The sequence below is a fragment of the Oncorhynchus mykiss genome, chromosome 18 (genome assembly GCF_057628025.1).
Source record: "Oncorhynchus mykiss isolate SJ-2025 chromosome 18, ASM5762802v1, whole genome shotgun sequence".
Classification (NCBI taxonomy): domain Eukaryota; kingdom Metazoa; phylum Chordata; class Actinopteri; order Salmoniformes; family Salmonidae; genus Oncorhynchus; species Oncorhynchus mykiss.
The window spans coordinates 21320886-21346467 of NC_143039.1; the positions used below are offsets into that span (position 1 = coordinate 21320886).

Below are 25582 nucleotides of genomic sequence, written 5' to 3' on the forward strand. Positions count from 1 at the left end.
GGGTTCAATTCTCGGGCCGACTCTCTTTTCTGTATACATCAATGATGTTGCTCTTGCTGCTGGTGATTCTCTGATCCACCTCTACACAGACGACACCATTCTGTATACTTCTGGCCCCTCCTTGGACACTGTGTTAGCTAACCTCCAGATGAGCTTCAATGCCATACAACTCTCCTTCCGTGGCCTCCAACTGCTCTTAAACACAAGTAAAAGTGCAGCTGTCTGGGCTGTCTGCCAAACCCCCACGTGTGAAGGTTTGTTGGTGTGGGGGGTTGGCAGAGAGGTCAAAGAAAAACATTGTACATAGAGCAAAGCAGAAACTTAATCCGCTGCCCTTCCATGTTCCAGGTGAGTGACCTCTTTCTCACGCTCCCCCAGCATGTCAAGCTGCCCTGTTTTTTTATGGCTACGACTCTGACTTGCCTGATTTCTTCCTCAGCTTTTCATACCTCCCTCTGACATGCCTGCTTTCTTCCTCAACCTTTCAAACCTCCCTCTGACATGCCTGCATTCTTTCTCAGTGTTTCATACCTCCCTCTGACATGCCTGCTTTCTTCCTCAGCCTTTCATACCTCCCTCTGACATGCCTGCATTCTTTCTCAGTGTTTCATACCTCCCTGCTTTATTCCTCAGCCTTTCATACCTCCCTCTGACATGCCTGCTTTCTTCCTCAGCCTTTCATACCTCCCTCTGACATAACTGCTTTCTTCCTCAGCCTTTCATACCTCCCTCTGACATGCCTGCTTTCTTCCTCAGCCTTTCATACCTCCCTCTGACACACCTGCTTTCTTCCTCAGCCTTTCATACCTCCCTCTGACATGCCTGCTTTCTTCCTCAGCCTTTCATACCTCCCTCTGACATAACTGCTTTCTTCCTCAGCCTTTCATACCTCCCTCTGACATGCCTGCTTTCTTCCTCAGCCTTTCATACCTCCCTCTGACATGCCTGCTTTCTTCCTCAGCCTTTCATACCTCCCTCTGACATAACTGCTTTCTTCCTCAGCCTTTCATACCTCCCTCTGACATGCCTGCTTTCTTCCTCAGCCTTTCATACCTCCCTCTGACATGCCTGCTTTCTTCCTCAGCCTTTCATACCTCCCTCTGACATGCCTGCGTTCTTTCTCAGTGTTTCATACCTCCCTGCTTTCTTCCTCAGCCTTTCATTCCTCCCTGCTTTCTTAGTCTTTCATATCTCCCTCTGCACCACAGCACTCTTTTGGATCTGCTTTCTTCCAGCTTGACCTGGTTCTGCATCCCCGAACCAGTCTGCCTTGGTTTACTGACCCAACAATGTACATTTGCAAACATGTGCATTGCCAAAACATTATTGGGCAATAACACTTTTGATATATATAAATGGTGTGTGTATTACTATAGGCAATAATGGAGGTCTATGAGATATTGACAGAGGTTGAACTTGCAGCCAATCAATTAGATGCTTTATACAATCTGCGAGTAACAAGTTGGAAATTAACACTTTAAGAGGCAGCTCAACTGAGTGGCTGACAACCAAATGTAAATTCAAATAAACATAACTTTTGTTCACCATATTTTATCATGCCATTTAGTAAAATGACCATGTGGTTTTCATTATTGGACTCCTATATATTTTTACACAAACATTCAAAGATGGTTAAAAACCCGGACATGAACTTGAGCAAAACTGAACCTGATTAATCACACATTGTCAGTACTAATTGTGTATAAAATGGGATATTACATGACTGTACAATGTTGTTGACCTCTAAAACATCATTTTTGGTATCACAAAATTACTAATATGTTATTTATTAATTTGAGGAACTCTTGAAAAGTATGCTCTACCAGGCAGTTGAGTTGCCCATTAAAGGAATGCTATTTAGACAAAGCTAGCTATTATTGACAATGAAAAAATATTGTTGTGGGATTTTTTTGTCTGTGCAAAAACAAATATATTTTCATATTCATTTCAGTATTTAAAGTCTGCCTGTTATCTTCAATTTGTTTCACAAATGTTTTCAGGACATGTCATTTTACAGGTATTATGAACATATAAACAGTGTAGATATATTTGAATAGTCATATATTGACACATAAATATATCATATTGTATTCATATTTGATATCAGTCATCCTTTATCTTGGCCTGTCTTCCATTATAAGTAACTGAAGCAGACATGACGTTAATTAATGTACCATTTTCAGATGATTTAAAAAGCATATGTAAAATCCAATACAAAATTAGTTTAACATAATTGGGCAACTGAACAGGCTGGTTGAGATGTTAGCAATCAAATACAAATTATTTATGGCCTATATTAAGGCTAAATACACATATTTTTCAGAAGAAAAAAATGATGTGGCAGTTAAAGGGTTAATGTGTTGACAGAATAGGGTCCAGCTGTGTGTATGATTCTACGTTATCACTGTGCTTGCCACGCCATAGACTGAACCTCTTGGTGTGACGTGGGATCTCAACACTAGAGACAGATTTCAAAGCATCTGCCATCATTTTCTTGACAATTGATGTTCTTGCGGTGAACAGAATGAAAATCTGCAAGCCCTGTGGAGCAAAAACACAAAGACATTATCAAGTATTTTCACGAACACACAAGAACAAACAAAAGGTATAATTTCCATAAAGAGCAGATCAATTTATTTATGTTTACTAGGTGTCTAATTTTCATTAATGTCTGGATTCTGTGGTACAATAGTACACTAGTATTTCTAGTTGACATTTGATTCATTCAGCAGACGTTCTTATCCAGAGTGACTTACAGTAGTGAGTGCATACATTTACTACCTGAGTGGTGGTGAGAACACAGAAGGAGATGTTGAGTATGGTGTACATGGTCTGGTTCTGTGTAATGAGCAACAGATAGCCCAGGATCCAGGAGAGACCGAGCACCACAGCCAGAGAAAAGCTACTGAGGAACTTCTTCTTCATCGATGTGTGTCTTGTACTGGGAAACATAACCAACATACTTAGATTGCTGTAATAGATTGTTGTAATGCTGTGGTATAAGAACAGTATGCTTCCATTGACTGAGTGGGTTAGAGCGTGGTGATCATTACATTTGATGATTTTCTTACTAATGACAATTAATAATAATAGAATAATAATACATATTATTTATTACAAGCTAAGTAAGTAAGACAATAAAACATTAACAAGCATTTAAATCAAGACATCTTAATGACTACAAGTTTCTACTTTGTGCCTCCAAAATGCCCCAATTAATGTTACCTGGTTAAATGTGGGTTGGTCTTGGCTGTTGTAACTGTAAAACATACCAACACCACTGTGTTGAAGATTAGCATGAACGCCACAGGGATCAGGAACCCCCAAAACATTGGCAGCTTGAAGTCAAAGTTCCCCTTTGGATCGAGGGCAGCAAGCCAGCAACTGAGAGGTCAAATGAATGAGTTAGAGAGTGGGACAATGTGACAGACAAAACAGAACGCCTGTTATTTGAGTAACGTGTATAAAGTAAACAAGAAACCTTTGAATGAAATAGAACATTATTTTAATAACTTATGTTTGAACTTTTTATATTGCTATTGGCCAATTATTAGCATGCATTACAAACATGCATACGAACATTGAGAGGGATAACCTTTTACAGCATGAGTTATAAAATGTTATAAAGCAATTGCCCCACTTTAATTTAAATTGAACCTATTATACAATAACCACTGAAGAGGAAGTAAATTGCAGTACAGCACAGCACAGTACTCAGGTGTAATACTGGTAGTATAGCACAGTAGAGTAAGGTATAGTATAGAACAGAACAGCACAGTACACAACAGCGCAGTATAATATAGTATAGCATAGTATAGTACAATACAGTACAGAGAAGTAGGCCAGTAGTAGTATACTACAGTATCGACTCACAATTGCTCCTGCCTGTATCCCAGTGGATCATCCACTCTGTAACTAATTCCTAAGGTGAGGGCCACCACAACTGCAGGCAGTCCTAAAGGAGAAAATGTTGTTGTTATTTCCTGGTAGATTTACATGCAGCCATATACAGAGTATATATATATACCACACAAACATCCTCTAAAGACATTACATCACTATACAAGTTGCTTTTAAGTTCTATTTCATGCTTATTAGAGCCTGAAAATATCACCTAGCATTAGTTTTGGTTCAAGGAGCCCAGGTCTAATGCCAGCCATAGCTTCTGAAACTACTAAATACTTTGTTTCTCCATGCTGTCCTACCCCATCCGATGGCCACGGTATAGGCTGTGAAGTGTGACGGGCTGGTGGCCAGGCTGTTTCTGATCATTAGGAAGACATGTGTGGCGTACAGCGTGTTCCAGGTGAACGTCCCCAACAGGAAGTACTGCAGCAGGACTGCCACTGCAGTACAGGGACCTCTGTCCCGCTCTGTGTGTGTGTCGGACGGGGGGAGAATGTTGTCCTTCTGTATTTCAGGTTTGCCCAGCTGTTTATGAGGGTTGTTCACTCCCAACATGAAGAGGAGGGTGAAGATCAGGAGACACATGCAGACGCTCACTAAGAGGACCGTTGGGTTGGTTTTGCGTGATTTCCTGGGGACAGGTGATTGACAACACTATGTTAGGGAAGTTAGATGTGTAGCTATGGATGTGTTGGTTCATTAATAGTGGGTTTTATAATGTTTCACCTATCAAGTCCTGTTGGATCAATGGGCTTCTTTACACCATTGAGAAGCACCCAATATTTTGAATTGGTTCTGGATCCCTGTAGGATCTTACCTGGTCACCATCTGGAATGTTATTGTTAAACTCAACCCTATGATGGACATGGAACATCCCAATATGGTGATCCAGTTTAGCACTTCAGCGTATTTAAAATCCCTCCTGAATGACTGTAGAAAAAAACAAACAAAAAATATTTCAACACTAAATTTCTGTCTCAATCATACTGTATAAAGGCCTCGCCCTCATCTGTCTGGATATGCTGTGGTAAACCATAGGTCAGCGGTTCCAACACTAGGGGTCACGACCCCATGTGGGGTCACCTGAAATGAAAATGGGGTTGCAGGAGAATATCCAAAATCCTGCAAAAAAAAAAATATATATAAAATAATTAGTGTCTTTGTTTCTCAAAATCACTATGATGTGGATAACCTTAAAAATCTAAATGAAAATTATTCAAATCTAAAACATAAAAATCAACCAGAGAGCACCCTTAGATCGTGGGAAAAGGCCGCACTTCACCGCTGCACTTGAATCATTCCCAGTTAAGGTGACCACATTTAAAATACAAATGCTAGACAACAGGAGGATTTATGGGACAGTGTAACCTACCCTGTACCTAACTTCAAAATAGACCAATGCATCATCTGTCAATCACAAATTATAATTCTTCCTGTTTTGCCAATGAAATGTCCAAAATGCATCTGATTGCCAATCGTTTAATCTCAATCAGATTCATGAGAATATGCATTTATATCTTATTGAGTTACTGTTTTATGCACAAATTAGAACAGATGGTGTTAAACTATATGGCCTTCATGATTTTTTTTTTCAATCAAAGCACATTCTGCTTAGTGGCATGATCATTTTTTGGGAATATACAGCTAACCAACCACCTGAATCTCACGAGGTGGTGTTTTTAATGCAATAGTAACATTATATTATGCTATTATATTTGATACTGTTATGTAGAATAATAAATAATAATTATGTGATCTTCCAAGATATTGATTCAGCTTTTTTATACAATGTGTGGGTCTGATCCTGAATGCTGATTGGTGACTGCATTCCAGCTGGTGTCTATTCCACAAGTTATCACCGACTAAATCTATGACGTTAAAATGCCTATTTACTCTGTCCCATCTGACATCTGAATCCACTATCTCATCAGCCCAGCCAGTCAATGCATAAACTTGATCTCTACTATAAAAAGCATCTAGATATTATCTCCTATTTCTTTTTGTTTTCTACATTGTAGATTTGACAGGGAGGCAACGTTTCTCAGCCAGTTGAAATCATGAATCAGCTGGCATCATTTTTATGGATATATACAAAGAAATGTCAATTGGTAAAAGGTCAAACAAAACAAAGGGCAGCTAATTTGCATTCTTTCCAGCTTCAGTTTGAAGTGATTGTGTTAGCTGTGTTGTTGTTGGCTAGCTCCTTTAAATAACAGTGTCCTGACTAGTGAGCACATTTTCTCTGTCAGGCTAAATGTCATCCAAATAAATGTCACTAGAAAACAGCTAAAACAAATGCAAATGCAGCTACTTTGCTGTTGTTTTGGCTGCAATTTTTGACGTGACTGTAAGTCACTAATAAAAGACTAGTAAAGGCCCAGTGCACTATTGTTGTGAAAATATTTATTATTATTTTCACTTTTTTCAGAGGGTGTAACACCCTCAGCACCCTACTTCCCACTGCTATGCTTATATCTTTCAGTCTAATATGGCTATTTACTTACTTTTCATCAGAAGCTTGAAGTAGTTAGGAGGCCTAAATGTCCTCTCCACGTTTGCTGGAATTTAGTCTGAAAGGTTTTGAGAAATATTGGTTGATGATAGGCCTAGGTCTCATCTTGTGCTGAGCAGAATGTCAGATCTCAACACTGATTGGAGAAAAGTCTTTAACATCACCATGGCTGTAAGCTACCACATCCTTACTATATACAGGTATACAGGCAACGGGATTGCAAGAGACAGGTTGGAATGTCTGACTGAAATATGGGACAAAATACGTTTTTTTTCTAAATTGTTGGTGGTGTTTGAATGTGTTGATAAAATGTGGGACGTGATGGTTTGGTTGCGGGACAAAGGTCCAAAATGGAGGACTGTCCTGCACAATCCGGGACATGTGGTCACTCTATTCCCATGGTGAATGGCTAGGCCCACTACTGTGTGAAACCACACACTATTTCAGGTATATTACCGCAACAATCGATATGGTGAAAACAAGGTGTGAGGAGGTACAGAAACTCACATCAACACCTTTGTCTGATAACACTGTCAATCTAAGAATTGATGCTATAGCTAGCAATCAATAGGAAACTGACTGAACCACTAAAAAAGTCCCCAGCTTTCCAAATGGACATTTGTTGTGAGGGCCGAGATGCCCATTCATTTACTTTTGTTCACTACATGTCGGGGATGTTATTCACGGTGACATATTGTTCTGTCTTACGATTCTCGAGCATGAAACAGCACAGCGGATGTTCAGCGTGCTGCGTGACTATACTGACAAAAAAACAGATTCCATAGGATTGAATAGTGGGCAAAAAAAAACAAACAGACTTTGCTGACTTTCTGTGAAATTAAAATAAACGTGTCGCACTGCCTATGCAACTGACATATTAGGGAAACTGAACGAAAGCATGCAAGAGAAATACAAAAATATTCTAACATTCTGCAGATGAGTGACCGTAGATTCAGAGGAGAAAATGTCTTATTGGAGAGAAATCCGTTTGAGTGTGATCCTGACTTAGTTGACATGCCGGGAAGTGACATTGAAAAACTGATCCACTCATCATATGACCGAATGCTGCAGACAACACATTTTGGTTCCTGACTCAAAGGGAATAAATACCCAGCCGTCTCCCTCTGAGTATTAAAACTCTTGGTACCCCTTTGACAGCTCATATCTGTGCGCGGCTGGATTTAGTGTACCAGTCTGCATTAAAACCAAAGAAGACAAGCAGAAACACTGTTAAAATGTTTTGCAATTGACTGCCATAGCCGCAAATAAAAAAGTTAACATTGGCTCTTAATTACTACAAAACATTAAAGTGTTATGTTCTGCTAATTACTGATGTCCCCTTTAAGATTGGAGCACCCTTGGTCATGTGCCGTGTTGCTCTATGTTGTACTTGTAAATAAACCTCAGTTAGTGCTAAACACGGCTGCTAGAATCTTGACTAGAACCAAAAAATGTGATCATATTACTCCAGCGCTAGCCTCTCTACACTGGCTTCCTGTTAAGGCTAGGCCCGATTTCAAGGTTTTACTGCTAACCTACTAAGCCTTACATGGGCTTGCTCCTATCTATCTTTCCTATTTGGTTCTGCCGTACATGCCAACACGTGCGCTACAGTCACAAGACGCAGGGCTCCTTATTGTCCCTAGAATTTCTAAGCAAACAGCTGGAGGCAGGGCTTTCTCCTATAAAGCTCAATTTTAATGGAATGGTCTGCCTACCCATGTGAAAGACGCAGACTCTGTCTCAACCTTTAAGTCTTTATTGAAGACTCATCTCTTCAGTAGGTCCTATGATTGAGTGTAGTCTGGCCCAGGGGTGTGAAGGTGAACAGAAAGGCACTGGAGCGACAAACCACCCTTGCTGTCTCTGCCTGGCCGGTTCCCCTCTCTCCACTGGGATTCTCTGCCTCTAAACCTATAACGGGGGCTGAGTCACTGGCTTACTGGTGCTCTTCCATGCCGTCCCTAGGAGGGGTGTATCACTTGAGTGGGTTGAGTCTCTGACGTGATATTCATGTCTGGGTTGGCGCCCCCTTGGGTTGTGCCGTGGCGGAGATCTTTGTGGGCTGTACTCAGCCTTGTCTCAGGGTAGTAAGTTGGTGGTTGAAGATATCCCTCTAGTGGTGTGTGGGGGCTGTGCTTTTGGAAAGTGGATGGGGTTATATCCTGCCTGTTTGGCCCTGTCCGGGGGTATTGTCGGACGAGGCCACAGTGTCTCCCAACCCCTCCTGTCTCAGCCACCAGTATTTATGCTGCAATAGTTGATGTGTCAGGGGCTAGGGTCAGTCTGTTAAATCTGGAGTATTTATCCTGTCTTATCCGGTGTTCTGTGTGAAATATGCTCCCTCTAATTCACTCTTTCTCTTCTTTTGGGGGCCTTGAGCCCTAGGACCATGCCTCAGGACTACCTGGCCAGATGACTCCTTGCTGTCCATAGTCCACCTGGTCGTGCTGCTGCTCCAGTTTAAACTGTTCTGCCTGCGGCTATGGAACCCTGACTTGCTTTTTGACTCTCTCTCTCTCTACTGCACCTGCTGTCACTAAGTCTGAATGACTTACAACTGACATTTACTCCTGAGGTGCTGACCTGTTGCACCCTCTACAACCACTGTGATTATTATTATTTGACCCTGCTGATTATCTATGAATGTTTGAACATCTTGGCCATGTACTGTTAATATCTCCACCCGGCACAGCCAGAAGAGGACTGGCCACCCCTCAGAGCCTGGTTCCTCTCTAGGTTTCTTCCTAGGTTCTGGCATTTCAAGGGATTTTTTCCTAGCCACCGTGCTTCTACATCTGCATTTGCTTCTGTTTGGTTTTAGGCTGGGTTTCTGTACAGCACTTTGTGACATCGGCTGATGTAAAAAGGGCTTTATAAAAAAAATGTGATTGATACTTGTACTAACTAGCTTTAGTAAATATGAAGCTCCAGTTCACTTCCTTGTATTCAGTCTTTCTTATTATATCCATTAGTAATAAGAGCGAAGACACTACAATGGCGACAAGGATGATTACCTACATTGTGCATCACGAATGCAGACGAGGCTCGTAGAAAGAGAGGAACATTTCAACGATGTAGCGCAGCAGCCAGCAACCAGTGATGACGAGGAGAGTGCTGACGATCATGAGGCTGCAGATCAAAGACCCGCAGAGCCGGAGGTAAAGGGAATATATAGCATTGAGTTTGATGACACGCAAGAAAAGGAGGCAACTTACATTGAACGTCTGGAACAGTACTTCATTGCAAACAACATTGTATCAGTGCTGTTGAGTTTGATTGGCCCCAAAACGTACAGTTTGCTAAGAGATCTGACTGCCTCTCTGAAGCCCTCCAAGAAAACATTCACAGAGATTGTGGAGATATTGCAAGATCACCTAAACTACTCCTGATCGCGGAACATTTTCATTTCCAGAAGAGACACCAGAATGAGGGGAGGGTAGCAGAGTTGATGAAACTGTCTGAGCATTGCCAGTTTGGAGAGAACCTAAATTACACATTAAGGGAAAGATTTGTTTATGGACTGAAACATGAACACATTCAGAAACGTTTGCTCACAGAATCAGATCTCACTTTTGCAAAAGCTGTTGAAATTGCTGTAGCTATGGAATCCGCGACCAAAGATGCAATTGAGTTGTATAAATACTGACCTCCTCTCACAAACTTGCCTGCACAAGTTCTCATGCAGTCGACAGCACCCCGTGTGGCCTAAAAATGCAACAGGGATGGTCAGAGCAGAGGACTGCCATTTCAAAGACAAAATTGGTCACAAATGCAATAGAAAGGGGACATTCAAAGAGCATGCAGAGCAAATTACAGTCACAACAGGAAAACTGAGGAAGTGAAAAGGCCTGTGAATGCACTAGCAGAGAACAGTGGCAGTGATTCAGTTGAACAATTCATTGGTACAACGATGTTAAACACAGTGACTTCTCCCAGCAGTAGCGCAATATCGGTGACACCAGAAATCGAAGGCACATCACTCAAAATGGAGCTGGACACAGGATCTGCAGTGTTTATAATTTCCACAACTGGCTACAATGAACACTTCAAGGATATCAAGCTGAAGAAAACAAATGTGTTGCTGAAGACCTACTCAGGAGAGTCATTGAGCCCAATGGTTACAAGACAGAGTGAATTATGGGAAGCAAACACAGCAGTTACAGGTGTATGTGGAGCCTGGAACTGACCCCCTATTTGTTCGCAGGGAACGGCTGTCTAAACTAAAGCTGAACTGTTGTGACTTGAAAATGCTCCACACATCCCAGCCTAAAAGGAAAGGCACAGACCAAACACTGGAACACTTGCTGAAGAAATATGCCACCGTTTTCAGTGATCAGATGGGAACAGTAAAAGGCTTCACAGCCAAACTCGTACTGGGAGATGATGCAACACAAAATTCTGCAAAGCCAGATCTGTTCCATACTCCCTGAGACCAAAGGTGGAAGCGGAAATGGAACGCTTACAGGATACACGAATCCTGCCGAAAGTGAATGGGCCACACCTATAGTTCCTATTGTGAAGAAAGATAGGTTTGTTAACTGTGAAGGCTTATCTGCAGCTACCGGTTGAAGAGAGGTTCAAACAGTACCTGACAATAAACACACACAAAAGGTAATACCGCCTGGTTTTTGGCAATGCAACGGCCCAACCATTTGGCAACAAACTATTGGCCAGAGTTTGCAAGGAATCCCATGAACCCAGTGTATCGTAACAGGACGCACAGACAAAGAGCACCTGGCTAACCTGGAAGAGGTCCTGAGAAGACAAAGAGTACAGACTGCAGGCAAACTTACAGAAGTGTGAGTTCCTCAAAGACAAGATTGTCTTCTGTCGACATGAAATTGACCGCAATGGATTTCCCAAAACACAGGACAAAAATCAATGCAGTGGTACAGGCACCACGACCGCAAAATGTGACTGAAGTGAGATCTTTCACTGGACAGATCAATTACGACAGAAGATTCCTCACAAACCTTTCAGCAGTACTCCAGCCTCTCAATCAGCTCCTGGAAAATAATAGGACCAAGTGAACTTCATAAAGTTTTTACCTCAAACCATACTGACGTCCCCCGAGAAATTGAACGAGAACGTGTGTCGCAGCCATGGGATCTATATATAGGGGCGGACCCCAGCCGTGACACAGTTGTTCACGGGGGTAAATCTGTAAATCCTCACCTTGGATGTGTCCCTCTACTATCGTAGCACTCACGTCGGTGGCCATGAAGTGCTTTGAAAGGCTGGTCATGGCTCACATCAACACCATCATACTGGAAACCCTAGACCCGCTCTAATTTGCATACCGCCCCAACAGAACCACAGATGACACAATCTCATTCGCACTCCACACTGCCCTTTCCCACCTGGACAAAAGGAACACCTACAGTGGGGCAAAAAAGTATTTAGTCAGCCACCAATTGTGCAAGTTCTCCTACTTAAAAAGATGAGAGAGGCCTGTAATTTTCATCATAGGTACACTTCAACTATGTCAGACAAAATGAGAAAAAAAAATCCAGAAAAATCACATTGTAGGAGTTTTAATGAATTTATTTGCAAATTATGGTGGAAAATAAGTATTTGGTCAATAACAAAAGTTTATCTCAATACTTTGTTATATACCCTTTGTTGGCAATGACAGAGGTCAAACGTTTTCTGTAAGTCTTCACAAGGTTTTCACACACTGTTGCTGGTATTTTGGCCCATTCCTCCATGCAGATCTCCTCTAGAGCAGTGATGTTTTCTATGGGGTTGAGATCTGGAGACTGGCTAGGCCACTCCAGGACCTTGAAATGCTTCTTACGAAGCCACTCCTTCGTTGCCCAGGCGGTGTGTTTGGGATCATCGTCATGCTGAAAGACCCAGCCACCTTTCATCTTCAATGCCCTTGCTGATGGAAGGAGGTTTTCACTCAAAATCTCACGATACGTGGCCCCATTCATTCTTTCCTTTACACGGATCAGTCGTCCTGGTCCCTTTGCAGAAAAACAGCCCCAAAGCATGATGTTTCCACCCCCATGCTTCACAGTAGGTATGGTGTTCTTTGGATGCAACTCAGCATTCTTTGTCCTCCAAACACGACGAGTTGAGTTTTTACCAAAAAGTTATATTTTGGTTTCATATGACATTCTTCCAATCTTCTTCTGGATCATCCAAATGCTTTCTAGCAAACTTCAGACAGGCCTGGACATGTACTGGCTTAAGCATGCACTGCACTGCAGGATTTGAGTCCCTGGCGGCGTAGTGTGTTACTGATGGTAGGCTTTGTTACTTTGGTCCCAGCTCTCTGCAGGTCATTCACTAGGTCCCCCAGTGTGGTTCTGGGATTTTTGCTCACCGTTCTTGTGATCATTTTGACCCCACGGGGTGAGATCTTGCGTGGAGCCCCAGATCGAAGGAGATTATCAGTGGTCTTGTATGTCTTCCATTTCCTAATAATTGCTCCCACAGTTGATTTCTTCAAACCAAGCTGCTTATCTATTGCATATTCAGTCTTCCCAGCCTGGTGCAGGTCTACAATTTTGTTTCTGGTGTCCTTTGACAGCTCTTTGGTCTTGGCCATAGTGGAGTTTGGAGTGTGACTGTTTGAGGTTGTGGACAGGTGTCTTTTATACTGATAACAATTTCAAACAGGTGCCATTAATACAGGTAATGAGTAGAGGACAGAGGAGCCTCTTAAAGAAGAAGTTACAGGTCTGTGAGAGCCAGAAATCTTGCTTGTTTGTAGGTGACCAAATACTTATTTTCCACCATAATTTGCAAATAAATTCATTAAAAAAAATCCTACAATGTGATTTTCTGGAGAAAAAAAAAATAATTTTGGCTGTCACAGTTGAAGTGTACCTATGATGAAAATTACAGGCGACTCATCATTTTAAGTGGGAGAACTTGCACAATTGGTGGCTGACTAAATATGTTTTTGCCCCATTGTATCAGTAGTTGGAGTGTCATTAGTTGGAGGAGCACTAGTTGGAGTGTCAGGGGTTATAGGGGCAGTAGTGGTTGGAGGGTCAGGGGTTATAGGAGCAGTAGTAGTTGGGGTAGTTATGTCAATGGTGGTTGGAATGGCAGAGGATGTGCTGAGATCCCCCTGTAGTAAAGATACTTTATAAAATATAATTAACTCTGTAAACCACATTAACAAGGATACATGGTGTCAGTTGCTATAAGCATGCTATAAAGATGATCCATGCTGTTCCAGTTTCATTGTGTCTGCATCAGTGTAGAAATGTTTTCTACTGAACTTTATGAGAGAAAGAAGTCATTATCACTGCCAATAAACGGCTGATAGCAGAGGCTACTCTGTTATCAACTGTATCTGAGACCTGACAGTAGTCTATTCACAGTATGTAAACAATGGCTTAACAGTAAATCGAACGTGTTTGGATAAAAGTCTGAAACAATGTCTTCATTGATGTTATTGTATCCCTCGCAGCAAACAGACAAAACATAAATCAATCATTGACTATAAACCAAACTTAAAAATTAATAAACCAAACTAAAAACAGTAAGGTTATATATGGGTAATAATCATTTCATAAGTTAAATGCATCATACATTTTTGCACATCTGAAGTGAAAGCAATTTTCCTACACAATTCTCAATCATAGAAGACTCTTAACCTCTTAATGAACATCTTAAATCACCCTGAATAAATCAAATATAGAGCAAGTCTTATCTGTAGCAAAGACAGCCATAATACTGATAACAAGTTCAGACAGGTGCCATTAATACAGGTAACGAGTGGAGGACAGAGGAGCCTCTTAAAGAAGAAGTTACAGGTCTGTGAGAGCCAGAAATCTTGCTTGTTTGTAGGTGACCAAATACTTATTTTCCACCATAATTTGCAAATAAATCCATTAAAAATCCTACAATGTGATTTTCTGGATTTTTTTTCTAATTTTGTCTGTCATAGTTGAAGTGTACCTATGATGAAAATTACAGGCCTCTCTCATCTTTTTAAGTGGGAGAACTTGCACAATTGGTGGCTGTCTAAATACTTTTTTGCCCCACTGTATGCGAGAAACCTGTTCATATGTATAGACCCCAGTGGGAGGAGTATATCTCTCCTGCCCAACCCTTCATTCCTCCTGAAGGTTCTGTCAGACAGGCATGTGAACATCCCTTTTATCCTGACTGCTTACAACCCCCCGGCAGTGAGGGGGAGTCTGGGCCTTCCTCCGGGCATGCTGTGCCCTGTGAGGGCACTGGCTGCCTATGTGGAGTAGACATGGTCAGTGAGAACAACAGACCAGCTCTTTGTCTGCTATGGTGAGAGAGTCCTGAGGGCTGGGTTATCAAAGCAGAGGCTCTCTCACTGGATCGTGGACACGATTAAGACAGCATACCGCCTGACTGGCAGGCCAGTGCTGGGATCTGTGGGGGCACATTCAACACGAGGTGTGGCTGCACCCTGGGCTCTACTGAGAGCCGACTGGCATAGCCCCTCGCTGATAACTGTGCTGCGGCCAGCTATGTTTCCACTTGCTCCTTTGCTAGGTACTATCGGATAAATGTGGCACCTCCCTCTGTGGTTGGTTCAGCAGCCCTGGGCGTCGCTGGGACCCCTTCCTCATTGTCAAACCCTGCATTGTGGTCCCGCGCTTCGCCGCTGGCTGGCCATGTTTCTCTAGCACCGACTAAATCTGGTACGTGTATACCAATATATTGGAGTGATCCAATATAGTGAAACACAACAAAAGTTATGTGTATGTGAGCTATATGGATTACTACAATTCTCTACGGTGCTAGAGGCTCCTCAAAAAGTATGTAGAGAACGTGTGTCGCGGCCATGGGGTCTATACATAGGGGCGGACCCCATCCGTGACAGGTGTACACAGGAGTAAATCTGTAAATCCTCACCTCGGATGTGTCCCTCTGCCACGGAGTGACATCAATATATTGGAGTGAACCATATAGCTCACATAACCGTGGTTTCATATGTAACCTTCGATGTTTGATGTGGGGATTGAGAGTCATCATACCCCAGAAATACAAACAGCTTTTACAGCAACTACATGAAAGGCATGTTGTAATTGTCAAAATGAAGCTGCTTGCGAGAGCCACTTCTGGTGGCTCAGGCTGGATCAACAGATAGAAGATATGGCAAAGAACTGTAGCGGATGTTTGGAAACCTTTCACATACTGCTCCTACCCCAGTCCACTTATGGGAATAGCCCATTGCAGAGAATTCATGTGGACGCCAGCCCCTTTGAAAAGCACGTTTCTGGTTATAGTTGATGTCAATTCCAAGTGAACAGAGGTGTTTGGCACTGACTCCTCCACCTCAGCTCAGACTATAGTGTCTCAGAACAACTTTTACTCGCTTCGGATCGGTTCTGCAGCTGGCAAGCGACAAAGTGCCAGCTTTTGTAAGTGATGAGTTTTCAAGATTCATGTCGGCCGGGAACGCCATCTCCAAACAGTACAGGAAGTGATGGTGCGAGATTACAGAAGGGTGAGGAAATGGACAAGAGGGACCGTACACACACAAACGGGACCCAGAACTTACCAGGTTCAAGTGAGCCCAGACATAATGTGGCGCCGTCACATTAACCAAATGCATTCCACGGAAAACAGAACAACAATCGAGAGAGAACAGGCACAGAGAGATCCTGAGAGTGACACACAGGGAACTGTAGAAGACGGTGGGACGGTACAGAGACCCCAGGCTGAAAGAAGAGAACGTGTGGATGAAGGTGCTGCTATAGCAGAAACTATTATGGACCAAGCACACACTGCAGATGTGCAGGAGCCTCCAGACAATCCAAGGCGCTACCCAGAAGGAAGACACCAGACAATCCAAGGCGCTACCCAGAACGAAGACACCAGACAATCCAAGGCGCTACCCAGAAGGAAGACACCAGACAGACTGGACTTATAAACAAACAAACACAAACAAAAATGAACTGTTCAAGTTCAAATCAAAAGATGCAAAATAACGACAACAAGTTCTGGGAAATGTTTCAGTTGTGGTTTGGTAGAAGTTACTCTGATTGTATAAGAGAAGGAATGTCATGTTCTGTTAATTACTGATGTCTCCTTTAAGAACAGAGCACTGTACTTGCACTAACTAGCTTTAGCAAATGTGAAGCTCCAGTTCACTTCCTTGTATTGGAGACTTTCTTATTATGTCCAATAGTAATAAGAGCTAAGACACTACAAAATGGCTGGGTCACGAGAATCTTCAGATATCAAAATGGGGTCATGTTTCAAAAAAGTCTAGGAACGCCAGATATGTCAGAGTGTGGTTAGTAAAAGGGAGATGAAGGCAGCTAGCTATTCACCATCAGTACAGCAAAGTTAGTGGTGTGATTGCAGAAACATCGCAGGCCGTCTGCTGAGTGGTTGACTTTGGAGCAGCCAAAGGTGCGCCAGTCTTTCAACGTGTAGTTCCATGACACGCAGGCAAAGTCATAGAGGGAGGCGTTGGGAACAGCCTGAGAAGTGAGAACAGACACAAACTCACTGTAAATCCTTCAGCAAAAGACGTGTACTCACAGTACTCATCTTTTTAAAATTCTCAGTCAATTGTGAAGTCTAACAGGTTTAAGTAAATGTGGGAAAGAAGAAATACCAATTATAATAGATTGTATTATGTACAAGACAACATATGTTCCCTGTAGCGGATAAGCATCAATGGAGAACTTCGATCAGGGGTGTCAAACATGTGACTTAGATCATGAATAACTTCCCAATGCATTTCCCAGAGAATTTGGACCACGTTGTGTTTATTGATTCTAAGAGAAATCTTACTGTGGGCTTGAAGAGCATCTCAACATGTAACCCAGACACTTGTCCCAGGTTAGCAGAGATGACCCTTCTGCTGGTCCCTGAAGAAGCTCTGAAAGCCCTGGACCTGAAGAACCGGTCGTTTTGGTAGAGCACAAAACCAATGGAGTTGTTTGTGTTTTTACTACGTAAAACTGAGTGGGGTGAGAAAGAGGGGAGAGAGAGAGAGGGAGAAAGAGTGATTGTTGTTCATATCAGGACTTCATATACATGAGTAGTTTGACCTTGCCTTGAGGGCTTATCTCGATAGTGACTCTAAATGTAAATGTTTGGAGACCACAAAGAGCAGTTAAGCTCTCTTGGTGAATGCGGAACAAGGAAATTGAAATTTGAGTTCATACACTATGTTTGCATACCAACACTGGCTCACCTGGTGTGAATTTTAAGACAATCTGGACATCGGTCGCACCTCCTTCATCAGCTATCAGTTCAGAAGTATTTGTGTTGAGATGAATTCTGTTGGCCACAAAATTACCAGATCTTCCTGGAGAAGGAGATTCATTTGATTTCCTGTCTCAGCCTCCAGTATTTATGCTGCAGTAGTTTATGTGTCGGGGGGCTAGGGTCAGTTTGTTATATCTGGAGTACTTCTCCTGTCCTATTCGGTGTCCTGTGTGAATCTAAGTGTGCGTTCTCTAATTCTCTCCTTCTCTCTTTCTCTCTCTCGGAGGACCTGAGCCCTAGGACCATGCCCCAGGACTACCTGACATGATGACTCCTTGCTGTCCCCAGTCCACCTGGCTGTGCTGCTGCTCCAGTTTCAACTGTTCTGCCTTATTATTATTCGACCATGCTGATCATTTATGAACATTTGAACATCTTGGCCATGTTCTGTTATAATCTCCACCCGGCACAGCCAGAAGAGGACTGGCCATCCCACATATGCTCTCTCTAATTCTCTCTTTCTTTCTCTCTCTCGGAGGACCTGAGCCCTAGGACCATGCCCCAGGAATACCTGACATGATGACTCCTTGCTGTCCCCAGTCCACCTGACTGTGCTGCTGCTCCAGTTTCAACTATTCTGCCTTATTATTATTCGACCATGCTGGTCATTTATGAACATTTGAACATCTTGACCATGTTTTGTTATAATCTCCACCCGGCACAGCCAGAAGAGGACTGGCCACCCCACATAGCCTGGTTCCTCTCTAGGTTTCTTCCTAGGTTTTGGCCTTTCTAGGGAGTTTTTCCTAGCCACCGTGCTTCTTCACCTGCATTGCTTGCTGTTTGGGGTTTTAGGCTGGGTTTCTGTACAGCACTTTGAGATATCAGCTGATGTACGAAGGGCTATATAAAATAAATTTGATTGATTTAGCAATTTAAATCAGAACAATATAGTGTTACTTCTGTACCACAGTAGGTGGGTGGCACATTCATGGGAGTACAGGCTCATTGTAACGGCTGAAGCAGAATAAGTTGAATTGTATCAAATACATCAATGTGTTTTATGCTATTCCATTCGCTCCATTACAGCCATTAATATGAGCCATCTTCAGCAGCCACCACAGTTCTGCAGTACAACAAATCAAATCCATACCAAACCTTATTGACCATCAGAGGAGAAACATTTGAAAATTGAGAAGTTTTACACAGTCTGTCAACACAGATAGAAACTATCACTTTAAATGCCAGTGTGTAGGTTCACTAGCAGTCTCACCCACCAGTCAGAGCAGTAAACTGGATCCCTACTGTGTCACTTGGTACTTGGACAGACTGGACTACCAGGTTGGGCTGAACCACCAAGGACACATTATTGTGCTGGTCCAGGGAAAACTTCTCCAGGGTCTCTGTGAGGCTGGGAGAGAAACACAGAAAAACATTAGTTTACATGCACCCATACAGACATGCACTGAGGCACACGTACACACATAAACTCAAATATATGCAGAAACACACACCACCACACACGCACGCTCACACACACACGCACGCTCACACAGACAAACACACTCCTGTACTTTTGGACAGCGTCTCTCTCCTGTGTACTCTCCTCACTGGCATTGAGCAGCTGACTGATGGTGGTTACAGCTGCCACTGCAATGTCCTGCAACATAATCAAAACCAGGGGATGAACCTCAAGTGTTCAAGTCACTGCAGTGACAACCTCACGTTTCTCTCCAGAACATGTCATAGTTCACGACTTGATTTCAAAACATGTTATACCTCTGTGATATTTGCAGACTGAAGCAGTGTGTTAGCTATCTGAGCTGCTGTGGTGATGTTGTCAGCTGACAGCTGCTCTGGTTGGGAGGTCAGGATCTGAGTACTGAAGGCTAACTGTTGTAAATTACCTGAACTGCTGGAGATCTGAACAGGGAGAGACAAGGATTTTTATTTATTATATTTTAGTATTGATTTTCAACAGAACATTGTATAAGTTGCAGCAACATCCTGAACCAGCTGCATTAAGTACTGCAGTGCATCTCCTCCTCATGGACTGCACGAGATTTGCCTGTTCTTGCTGTGAGATGTTACCCCACTCTTCCACCAAGGCACCTGCAAGATCCCGGACATTTCTGGGGGGAAATCTAACAGGTCCCAGACGTGCTCAATGCGATTGAGATCCGGGATTTTCGCTGACCATGGCAGAACACTGTAATTCCTGCAGGAAATCACGCACAGAATTAGCAGTATGGCTGGTGGCATTGTCATGCTGGAGGGTCATGTCAGGATGAGACTGCAGGAAGGTACCACATGAGGGAGGAGGATGTCTTCCCTGTAACGCACAGCATTGAGATTGCCTGCAATGACAACAAGCACAGTCCGATGATGCTGTGACACACCGCCCCAGACCATGACGGACCCTCCACCTCCAAATCGATCCCGTTCCAGAGTACAGGCTTCGCAGTAACGCTCATTCCTTCGACGATAAACACGAATCCGACCATCACCCCTGGTGAGACAAAACCGCGACTCGTCAGTGAAAAGCACTTTTTGCCAGTCCTGTCTGGTCCAGCGATGGTGGGTTTGTGCCCCTAGGCGACGTTGTTGCCGGTGATGCCTTACATCAGGCCTACAATTCCTCAGTCCAGCCTCTCTCAGCCTATTGTGGACAGTCTGAGCACTGATGGAGGGATTGTGCGTTCCTGGTGTAACTCGGGCAGTTGTTGATGCAATCCTGTACCTGTCCTGCAGGTGTGATGTTCGGATATACCGATCCTGTGCAGGTGTTGTTACACGTGGTCTGCCATTGCGAGGACGACCAGCTGTCCGTCCTGTCTCCTGTAGCGCTGTCTTAGGTGTCTCACAGTACGGACATTGCAATTTATTGCCCTGGCCACATCTGCAGTCCTCATGCCTCCTTGCAGCATGCCTTAGACATGTTCACGCAGATGAGCAGGGACCCTGGGCATCTTTCTTTTGGTGTTTTTCAGTCAGTAGAAAGGCCTCTTTAGTGTCCTAAGTTTTCATAACTGTGACCTTAATTGCCTACCGTCTGTAAGTTGTTAGTGTCTTGTTCCACAGGTGCATGAATTGTTTATGGTTTATTGAACAAGCATGGGAAACAGTGTTTAAACCCTTTACATTGAAGATCTGTGAAGTTATTTGGACTTTCACGAATTATCTTTGGAAGACGGGATCCTGAAAAAGGGACGTTTCTTTTTTTGCTGAGTTTATGTGGCTCAGTTGGTAGAGAATGGCACTTGCAATGCCAGGGTTGTGGGTTCGATTCCCACAGGGGACAAGTATGAAAATGTATGCACTCGCTACTATAGGTCACTCTGGATAAGAGCGTCAACTAAACGTAAAACACAATAAATAAATAAATAATGTTCCTCATCAACTGTTAAGCAGAATAAAGGAGCAGAATACATGATCTGAAGGTAAAAGCCAGTTGTTACTGATCTTCAAACTGTAAGATCCCCTCCTCATAATGATGACTGTAACTGACCCAAAGAAAGAAGAACGCTAAATTGAGACTGGTCATAAATCAAGAAAATAAAAACATATGCCTATTGACTTACATTTCCTTGAATGTCACTGAGGGTTAATTCACACTGCAGCTCGTGAGGAGAACCAAACATTGGAGAGCCAGTGTCATTCAAACATCTTGCTGAGGCTTTTGGTAAACCGGCTGGAGGAACCAAGATGAACAGATACTCAAGGTTTTGTGTTACCTAATACAACATTAATTAGGACTGTAACAGACTAATACATTTTTCTCATTTTAGGTGAATAAAAGTGGTGAATAACATACCACTGGTTGTATTCTCATCACATGACTCTTCTGAATAAGCAGACCAGCCAACAGTTGTTCTTGGGAAGGAAAAATCACCAATGGTGGAATTGCAGAAATTCCCTATCGAAGTAAAATACATTTCAACATGGAGCAAATGTATGACTGAACATGAAATATACATTCTGAATGTGAAATCCAAGGAATAGTGTTGTGGACTGTGAATGTGAAATCCAGGGTTAGGTATAGTAGCGGAGTGGTGTGTAGTCTGAATGTGAGATGCAGGGTTATGTGTAGTATTGTAGTGGTGTGTACTGTGAATGTGAGATCCAGGGTTAGGTATAAAAATGTAGTGGTGTGTACTGTGAATGTGAGATCCAGGGTTAGGAGCAGTATTGTAGTGGTGTGTACTGTGGATGTGAGATTGAGGGTTAGGTATAGTAGTATAGTATTGTGGAGGAGTCTGAATGGTAGATCCAGGGTTAGGTATAGTAGTGTAGTATTGTTGAGGAGTCTGAATGGTAGATCCAGGGTTAGGTATAGTAGTGCAGAATTGTGGAGGAGTCTGAATGGTAGATCCAGGGATAGGTATAGTAGTGTAGTATTGTGGAGTGGAGTCTGAATGGTAGATCCAGGGTTAGGTATAGCAGTGTAGTATTGTGGAGGAATCTGAATGGTAGATCCAGGGTTAGGTATAGTAGGGAGTATTGTGGAGGAATCTGAATGGTAGATCCAGGGATAGGTATAGTAGCGTAGTATTGTGGAGGAGTCTGAATGGTAGATCCAGGGTTAGGTATAGTAGTGTAGTATTGTGGAGGAGTCTGAATGGTAGATCCAGTGTTAGGTATAGTAGTGTAGTATTGTGGAGGAGTCTGAATGGTAGATCCAGGGTTAGGTATAGTGTAAGTGTGTGGATGTACCCTCTGAACAGGTCTCTCCGTTCCACTCATCAGGACAGATACAGACTCCACTCTGCAGCTCACCACCGTTGATACAGACCAGAGGAAGGATTGTGGTGGTAGAGGTGGAGATGGTGGTGGTGGTAGAGGTGGTAGGAGAGGTGATGGTGGTGGTAGGGGTGGAGGTGGTGGTGTTAGACGTGGTGCTAGAGGTGGTGGTGGTGGTGGTGTTAGACATGGTGGGAGAGGTGGTGCTGGAGTTGGTGTTAGATATGGTGTTAGAGATGATAGGATAGGTGGTGGTGGTGGTGTTAGAGATGGTAGGAGAGGTGTTGGTAGAGGTGGTGGTAGTGTTGGTAGAGGTGGTGGTGGTGTTGGTGTTAGACGTGGTGTTAGAGATGATAGGAGAGGTGGTGGTAGAGGTGGTGGTGGTGTTGGTAGAGGTGGTGTTAGAGATGATAGGAGAGGTGGTGGTGGTGTTAGAGATGGTAGGAGAGGTGGTGGTATTGTTGGTAGAGGTGGTGGTGGTGTTAGACATGGTGTTAGAGATGGTAGGAGAGGTGGTGGTGGTGTTGGTGTTAGACGTGGTGTTAGAGATGATAGGAGAGGTGGTGGTGGTGGTGGTAGAGGTGGTAGAAGAGGTGGTGGTGGTGGTAGAGGTGGAGGTGGTGGTGGTGGTAGAGGTGGAGATGGTGGTAGAGGTGGTGGTGGTGGTGGTTGAGGTGGAGATGGTGGTGGTGGTGGTAGAGGTGGTAGGAGAGGTGGTGGTGGTAGAGGTGGAGGTGGTGGTGTTAGACGTGGTGTTAGAGATCGTATGAGAGGTGGTGGTGGTGTTGGTGTTAGACATAGTGTTAGAGTTGATAGGAGAAGTGGTGGTGGTGTTTGAGATGGTAGGAGAGGTGTTGGTAGAGGTGGTGGTAGTGTTGGTAGAGGTGGTGGTGGTGTTAGAGATGGTGCTAGAGGTGGTGGTAGAGGTGGTGGTAGTGTTGGTAGAGGTGGTGGTGGTGTTAGAGATGGTGCTAGAGGTGGTGGTAGAGGTGGTGGTAGTGTTGGTAGAGGTGGTGGTGGTGTTGGTGTTGGACATGGTGTTAGAGATGGTAGGAGGGGTAGTGTTGGTGTTAGACATGGTGTTAGAGATGGTAGGAGAGGTGGTGGTGGTGTTGGTGTTAGACGTGGTGTTAGAGATGGTAGGAGAGTTGGTGGTGTTGGTGTTAGACGTGGTGTTAGAGATGGTAGGAGAGGTGGTGGTGTTGGTGTTAGACGTGGTGTTAGAGATGGTAGGAGAGGTGGTGGTGTTGGTGTTAGACGTGGTGTTAGAGGTGGTGGTGGTGTTAGAGATGGTAGGAGAGGTGTTGGTAGAGGTGTTGGTAGACGTGGTGGTGGTGTTGGTAGAGGTGGTGGGGAGACTGATACTGGTGATAGGGATAGAGGTAGGGTAACCAGTAGTTGCAAGACCAGTAGTGTTTATGTAACCAATAGCTGGAGGATCAGTAGTAGTTAGGTAACTAGTAGTTGGATGACCAGTAGTAGCTGCAGGGTATTCAGTAGTTGGAGTGTCGGTAGTTAGATTATCAATAGTTGGAGTGTCGGTAGTTAGATTATCAGTAGTTGGCATGTCGGTAGTTGGACTGTCAGAAGTTAGATTATCAGTAGTTGGAATGTCATTAGTTGGAGGGGCACTAGCTGGAGAGTCAGGCGTTAAAGGGTCATCAGTAGTTGGGATAGTTATGTCAATGGTGGTTGGAATGGCAGAGGATGTGGTGAGATCCCCCTGTGGAAAAGAGACTTTAAAAAAGATAATTAATTCAGTAAACCACATAAACAAGGATACATAGTGTCAGTTCCTATAATCATAGGAGATGATCCATGCTGTTCCAGTTTCATTGTGTCTGCATCAGTGTAGAAATGTTTTCTACTGTAGTTTATGAGAGAAAGAAATCTTTAACACGGTTGACATTTGATAGCAAAGGCTACTCTGTTATCAACTGTATCTGAGACCTGACAGTAGTCTATTTACAGTCTGTAAACAATGTCTTAACAGTAAATCGAAAGTGTTTGGATTAAAATACAGTCTGAAACAATGTCTTCATTGATGCTATTGTATCCCTCACAACAAACAGACAAAACATAAATCAATCATTGCCTATAAATCAAACTTTAAAATTAAATAAACCAAATTGTAAAAATAGTAAGGTTATATATGGGTAATAATCATTTCATAAGTTAAATGCATCATACATTTTTGCACATCTGAATTGAAAGCAATTTTCCAACACAATTCTCAATCACAGAAGACTTCTTAACAACAACATCAAACACTGAGTATACCAAACATTAGGAACACCTTCCTGATATTGAGTTGCACCTCCACACACTTTTGCCCTCAGAACAGCCTCAACTCGTCAGGGCATGGACTCTACAAGGTGTCGAAAGGGATGGTGTCCCATTTTGACTCCAATGCTTCCCACAGCTATGTCAAGTTGGCTGGATGTCCTTTGGGTGGTGAATCATTCTTGATACACACAGGAAACTGTTGAGCATGAAAAACCCAGCAGCATTGCAGTTCTTGAACAAAAACGGTGGGCCAGGCACCTATTCCCATACCTGTTCAATGGGACTTAAATATTTTGTCTTGCCCATTCACCCACTGAATGGAACACATACACAATCCATGTAACAATTGTCTCAAGGCTTAAAAATCCTTCTTTAAACTGTCCCCCCCCCCCTTCATCTACATTGATTGAAGTAAATTTAACAAGTGACATTAATAAAGCATCATAGCTTTCACCTGGAATCACCTGGCCAGTTTATGTCATAGAAAAAGCAGGTGTTCTTAATGTTTTGTACAGTCAGTCTATGTCTGAACATCTAAAACCACCCTGAATGAATCAAATATATAGCAAGTCTTACCTGTAGCAAAGACAACCATAATCCATAGCTCTTTCATTTCTGCTGTTTCCAGTCATCCAGTATCAGCAGACTGCACATTATTAGACCGTCTGTGGGTCTTATGCTGCTCTCCTCCTGTCACAGAGACTGCAGTAACGCGCAGATACCAGTTAATTATTTACTTTTGATATTAAGGGGGAAGTACTGTACATTGGCTCCAACACAACTCACATTGTCAACAGGATCAGTAAAGACACACACAAATAAGTCAGCTATGTGACAGGATGAATAAAATGCACCACTCAACCAATAGCATTACCATTCTCTATGCAAAACATTATTGGTTGCAGCAGGGAAGGTACAGTACAGTGCATGTTTAGTTTTTTTGCCCTAGCACTACACAGTTAATTC

At 43.1% G+C, this 25582-nt stretch overlaps 1 protein-coding gene across 1 annotated transcript; it reads right to left on the reverse strand.

Annotated features, from left to right (window-relative positions):
- Window positions 1–1933: 1933 nt before the first annotated feature.
- On the reverse strand, window positions 1934–25318 carry LOC110495492 (adhesion G protein-coupled receptor G7). The gene is made up of 16 exons (XM_090207715.1): window positions 25193–25318; window positions 22304–24067; window positions 21405–21506; window positions 21172–21281; window positions 19370–19513; window positions 19165–19250; window positions 18868–19001; window positions 17577–17690; window positions 17171–17340; window positions 16702–16854; window positions 4724–4836; window positions 4206–4537; window positions 3874–3955; window positions 3226–3384; window positions 2782–2941; window positions 1934–2541 (listed from the first exon to the last, which is right to left on the reverse strand). Exons 1-16 carry the CDS (start codon window positions 25227–25229, stop codon window positions 2353–2355), a joined length of 3849 nt encoding a protein of 1282 aa, XP_090063841.1. The 5' UTR covers window positions 25230–25318; the 3' UTR covers window positions 1934–2352.
- Between the last annotated feature and the right edge of the window lie 264 nt (window positions 25319–25582).

What these genes read in the sequence shown, in the direction of transcription:
- LOC110495492 (XM_090207715.1), bottom strand. Translation starts at nt 25,229, where the DNA reads ATGAAAGAGCTATGGATTATGGTTGTCTTTGCTACAG. An exon ending in AGTCTGCAAATATCACAGAG is followed by an intron (nt 19,251 to 19,369) that starts GTATAACATGTT and finishes ATTATGTTGCAG; the next exon opens with GACATTGCAGTGGCAGCTGT. An exon ending in GAGAGAGACGCTGTCCAAAA is followed by an intron (nt 19,002 to 19,164) that starts GTACAGGAGTGT and finishes TTTCTCTCCCAG; the next exon opens with CCTCACAGAGACCCTGGAGA.